At 43.2% G+C, this 6,000-nt stretch overlaps 1 protein-coding gene across 1 annotated transcript in view; it reads left to right on the forward strand.

Moving 5' to 3' along the window:
* col6a1 (collagen, type VI, alpha 1) overlaps positions 1 to 5,059 on the forward strand; it is a 32,829-nt gene extending 27,770 nt beyond the window's left edge. Inside the window, exons 32-35 of the mRNA XM_074650414.1 lie at positions 257 to 443; positions 1,654 to 1,825; positions 1,980 to 2,009; positions 3,117 to 5,059. Coding sequence (XP_074506515.1) covers positions 257 to 443; positions 1,654 to 1,825; positions 1,980 to 2,009; positions 3,117 to 3,730 — 1,003 coding nt within the window. The 3' untranslated portion in view covers positions 3,731 to 5,059. The remainder of the gene's footprint in view (positions 1 to 256; positions 444 to 1,653; positions 1,826 to 1,979; positions 2,010 to 3,116) is intronic.
* The last annotated feature ends 941 nt before the right edge of the window (positions 5,060 to 6,000 follow it).

The following is a 6,000-nucleotide window of genomic DNA, read 5'->3' on the forward strand; positions in this document are numbered from 1 at the left end:
CTTGTTTGTTTAATCTGTACACAAGCAGAAATGTTGTATTTTCTATTTCTTGAACAACTGCTTCACACTCGCTTGCTGGCTAACACCATGCTACTGTTAAAAACAATTTCGAACTGTAGGCATATTTCTTCTCAATTTTGACGGAGGCTAACCGTTTCCTCCTGCTCCCAATAAACTAGCTGCACTACAATGACTTTTTTAATGGCAGTGATTGAACTGACAACATTTCTGTGTGTGTGTCTGTGTGTTTGTACAGGAAAGTGAGAGAATTGCAGTGGCTGGCTGAGGCTACGTACACGGGTGAGGCCCTTGATTATGCTCTGACCAACACCATCGCCGAGATGAAGAAAGAGAACAAAGTCGTCATCGTTCTCACTGATGGACGTTCTGATATTATCAGGGACAAGGTTCCCCTCAACGTACTCTGTGGTAAAAATCTCCGGGTGAGTACAATACACCTAGATAGACACAGAATAGTCTTAAAACTCATTATATTATAGAAACATTAAATGTGATAAACTTGTATTGATAAATAATGAAAACGGTATTTCTGCAGTCGCGTCGTTACTGCAAGTTAAAAGGTATCTCCAGCTCAGAAAAGCTTGCCGGGTTTAGTCCAATCAGATCGTGGCTCATTTTGTAAACAGCCTATCAGAGCCTAGCTGGGTTCTGCTTACATTAGTTAACCCTTTACTGGTTGTATTTGAGACCTTTTTGACGAGAATTAATCATTGTTATTGGTTGAAAAAAAAAAGATACATCTCCCACGATTTATCGACTATAACGACTTTTTGGGAGTAGTCGATACTAAAATGTCGTGAATGCCCGTATAGAGTGCTGCAGGGATGACGTATTTTTGTAGGCCGACCAGAAGTTAGCATCGCCCTGGGTTCCCTCGACAAAAAGCCAATGTGATTGCTCCATTGGGTTTTGGGTTATTGCAGAAAATAAGCTCTGTGGCAAACAAACCTTTATGATATGTTCTGTTCCGTAAAATAATCGACACAAATGAACACCACTTCTATGATGTTAGAAGTGTGAATGCAATCAGCAGAAGTAAAAGGCTAACGTTGGGCTATAAACGAGCTACACCACGGTCACATGAGCGAGAGTATAAGCAACGAGGCTGTAAAGGCGGACGAGTTGGCGTGATGACGTTTAGTAGTCTCATTTAGCCACTTGTTAGAAACCGCCTTTTTTAAGACATATAAAAGCTTCAAAATTCACGAGTGGAATATTTACTGACGTATTTTATATCGTAGAACAAAACGTTAAAATCTCTCAAGCTTGTGTTAACCACAGACCTTATTCAGGCATCTAACTAAAAACCCATTCAAAAACCCCATTGACGGCGCCTGGGTTAGCTCAGTTGGTAGAGCGGGCGTCCATGTATTAAGGCTTGGTCCTGACCGCGGCGGCCCGGGTTCGAATCCGGCCTGTGGCCCTTTCCGCATCCACTCTCTCTCTCCCCCCTTTCAAGACTCTATCCACTGTCCTGTCATAAAAATGGAAAAATGCCCCCAAAAAAATAACTTTAAAAAAACCCCATTGACTTCCAGACGAGGGAACCGGATGCTAACTCATTTCCACTATAAGCGTCCTTGCCGCACTCGTAGATCCCGCAAAACTAAAAACCTCTTTCCTCCACTGCAGGTGGGTGGTTTAGGAGTGAAGGACTACTCAGGCCGTGAGCCCAACATCGAGCAGCTTGGGGAATTGGTTTGTAAGACTGACCCCAAACCAGGCTTTTCCTTTGTCCTGGACAACTATGCTGTGTTGCTAGATGACACTTTCCTGCAGAACCTCACAGCCAAAATCTGTCTAGGTAAACATACACACATAAGTGCACGCAAACACACACACACACACACACACACACACACACACACACACACATCATTGGTAATTTCCATCAAGTCAATCTTTTGTACCAACTCCAAATAAACAAACTTATTAACTCCTGTTGTTCTCTCATTCAGAAAAGAGGTGCCCAGACTACAAATGTCCCAGTAAGTTTCTTTTTCTTTTTCAACAATACAAGTTTTAGGTCTGACCACTGGTTGGTTAACTGTTTTTAATGTTTAATGTCTTATCTTACTGCTGTTGACCCAGTTTGCCATTTATATCTTTAGTAACATTTTCCTCCTTTTCTCACATTTTGTCTATATTAGTTTAAAGTACATTTAAATAATAAGTTAAAACAAAGACACACAGTAAATGAGAGTTGAAATGAAACTCGTGAGCTCGTGTTTACAACACGGGAAGTCATGTACACGATATGCTTGGCGTTCAAGTGGTTAAGTCGTGTGAACACTGCTGCTAAGCAACAGCAATATTAACGTTACTGTCGGCATCTAGAAGCCACAGAGGCTAACGATTTAGCAAGCTAGCAAGTGGGTAACATAATGCAGTAAATGTAAAGGCGTAATGACAGAGGAAAAAGATGAGGTCATTGGGAATATCAACATTTTCTTCAGACATATTATAAAATTATCAAGAAAAACAATATACGACTAAAATTACAATATATTAACTTACTATGCACCGAAAAATGAACTTGCATTGGCTCCGCCATTTCTGACAACGTCAACAAACATTTCACAAGTCGTGAACTCTGAGCTTTCAGAAACTTTCCACTTACGAGGTCGTGAATACGACATGAGGGGGGCGTTCATATGGACTCATCTCGTGAACACGGTAAACACAACCCCATTTGAAGGCTCCAATAAAACAACAAACAATTTAAACCCATGAAATGTAGTGAATTGTACAGACCTTTTCATTGCCATTCTGTTGCTAGGGCAACAGCTTTGGTCCAAGTTTACCCCCTCTCAGCTACTGCTTGTCTAGAAGGTAACCCGTGAGTTGGGGAAACTCAGATTTCAGATAAGATTTCGCAATTTACAGGTTACCTTCTAGACACGACCCTACTGAATTCACAAACACTGAAAACAGGAAATACAAAGGGACCCATTTAGAATGTTTATAGTTCCGAGTTTGAAAATGTCTATAAATGTTATTTGGCTGTCTTGCGCCTCGCTACGTCTGACATTTACAGAACCACTGGAAACAGCTATTGATCAGATGTATTGTGCGTCTGTGTGTGTTTGTTGCAGTCTCTTTCGCTGACAGTGCCGAGATTTTGGTGATGATGGACAGCTCGGCCAGTGTGGGCCAGAAGAACTTCGAAACAAGCAAGACCTTTGTCCGCCGCTTGGCCGAGCGTTTCCTGACTGGCGAGAGGAAGAGGGGTGTCACTGTCAAAGTGGGCGCGGGCCAGTACAGCCGAAGCACCCGCATGGAGCAGGCGCCAACTACCAATTTGACCTTGCTGTCTTTGAACATTGAACAGGCGGCCTTCCAAAATGACGGCACCGACGTGCTAGGGGCCATGGACTTCGCCATCAAGAATCTACGCGGCCGCGGGGACGCATCGGGAGGCAAGAAGAAGCTGGTGATGTTCTCTGACGGCAGGTCTCAGGCCATCACCGAGGCCGAGCTGGAAAAGCGCGTCCGCGAGGTATCGGACGCCGGAATTGAGCTCTTTGTCATCGCCATTGGCAGCCAAGTCAGTGAGGTCAACCTGCGCACGCTGGTGAGCAGGGGGCGGCCGGACGACATCACCTACGCCCAGCGCCACCTGTTCCGCGTCTCAGATTACGCCTCTCTGCTCCGCGGGGTCTTCCACCAAACCGTCTCCCGCAGGGTGTCCGTCTCCAACATGCAATAGATTTTTAGTCCCAATATGAATATTCAGTCTCACTCATTTACCGTACACTGTGTTGGTTAAATAATAAATGTCTCAAAATGACAAATGATTGTGTGGCAGACAAATGGAAATGTCTTCATGAAACAAAATTGTGACTTTTTTACCCTGAGTTTAGCCTCCAAGGCAGATTATCTGCCGTGTACAATTTCCACCTTCTATGCTGAGGTCATTAGACTATAACCCAAATGATGGTGCTAACCTAAACAAGCTTGTTGTGACAGTACACAACTGGAAGAAATTGCTGCCTGTAAGGCAAATTTCAGGGTAAAGAATGTCCCAAGTCAAAGGGGGGGTTGCTTCGGTCCTGGAGAGCCATCAGTAATGGCCACGCCTAAACTAAATTTATAGCTTTTAAAATGCATTGCGCTGATTTCTACTCAGGTATTCCGCATCACTTTTAGCTAGTCTGGACGCACGCTCTGCCTTACTTCAACTAACTAAGTGTGGGTTGAAAATGGCTCATCGAGGCTACACTCTCCTGTCTCTCCAGGACTGGCGCACGATTGTCCAGCCGACTTTATTTTTAGGTTTTGAAAAGGTCACTTGGAAAAGCCTTGAGTTATTCGTAAGTTGGTGAAAACTCACACCCGACATCACTTGAAAGCTCTATTCGATCGCCAAGCCGAAAACAGGGAAGACAGGACATGACATCAGGCAGACTCCCAAACAAAACCCATCAGCACTTCACCTGGTACTAATGAGGACACGACAGCTGGACTCAACATGTGTGATTCTGCCCGAGTGTGTGTATCTCTGTGTGTGTGTGTGAGAGCATCTCTGTGGTTACATCAACTACTTGTCTAATATGTGTGTGGAGGTGATTTTTTTACGTGTAGCCTTGGGCGACTGTTCTATAAACAGTTGTGCTGGGGTCACTGGTTCAAACGACAGATTGACAGAAACCTGTTCTATGTTGTCTGTGCAGCAGGGAGGCCTCTGTCAAACACACACACACACATACACACACCGCTGTGCTTCATCAGTGAGGTAGGAAAACATCTGTCATGGTTGAAGGCTGGAAAAGAAACCTAGTGGGACTATGAGCTCCTCACGCCCACGTACACACAGGAAACGGTGTGTACCTTTTTAGATCCCCTCAAGTTCCACACCTTCAAGTTTCGTTGTCATCAGTGGCCCAGAGTCACTGTACTGTTGTTGTTATTATCTGTGGTGCTATTATTCTCAGTGTATCAGCCTCTACCCATGTTGTTCAAGAAGATATTTTTACCTGAGGATACCAAACCTCAGTAGTGTTGTAAGAGCTCCTTCAATAAAGGTTGCTACACCAAAGTGTCTACGCTCACTTTTGTCCAAACACACAAATCTGCGGCTTCCAAAGATGCATTTTCATATGTGCATGCGTAAATATAAGATCCTCCTTTGACATAGATTCACTCTCAGTGAAATCTAAACACTGGATGATGAACCACAACTCTTACCTAAAAAGACAAATGTGATTTTAGCCCAATAGCGACATGGCGCTTACTCTCTCAGACTTTGATGACTTTCCATCGAGGTCCGTGTGGTTCTTTCTTCGGAATAAACGCAGTTTCTTGCAAAATCTTTTCAAGGTCCTGATACTGATGATGATGTGGTGCTGATGTGCCAAAAGATGAAGTATTTCATTATTTGTGAAACCTAAACTAAAGTATAACTTCACAAGATGCTCCACGTTCCTCATTTTTACACAGGCGGCAAGCTGCTCTATTTCCCTTCTAAAATAACACGTAAAATTACTACTTTATAATTATATGACTTTATTCTCATAATACTACGACTTTTTTCTCGTAAACTTATGACTTTATTCTCAAAATCTTAGATTTATTTTTTTCCCCTCAATGTGGCCCTAATACTCCGCCGTAAAAAAGATAAAAATGGTGGCAAACTTTAAAACTACTATTCAGTTTTTCAGTTGTAAACGGTCACTAGACTTTGCAGGCTCAGTTTTGAGCTATGCTAGCGGTGCGACTCCATGGCAATGTTGATTTTTCACTTTTGTATGAAGTGAAATATCTCCTAATATTTCCTAACTATTGGATGAATTGCTTTCAAATTTGTGCTGTAGCAGATAATCCACATCGTTACTATCTCCTTTAAAAAAAATACTATCAAAATCAGCCTTCACTAAGCCCAGACCCTCACTGCTTCTCTGTCATGCTGTCAGAGCTACCAGGGAGCTACCATGGAGCTACACCATGGAGCTACCACGGATGAGCTACCACCATGGAGCT

Source organism: Sebastes fasciatus, chromosome 11 (assembly GCF_043250625.1).
Source record: "Sebastes fasciatus isolate fSebFas1 chromosome 11, fSebFas1.pri, whole genome shotgun sequence".
In the NCBI taxonomy this organism is placed as follows: domain Eukaryota; kingdom Metazoa; phylum Chordata; class Actinopteri; order Perciformes; family Sebastidae; genus Sebastes; species Sebastes fasciatus.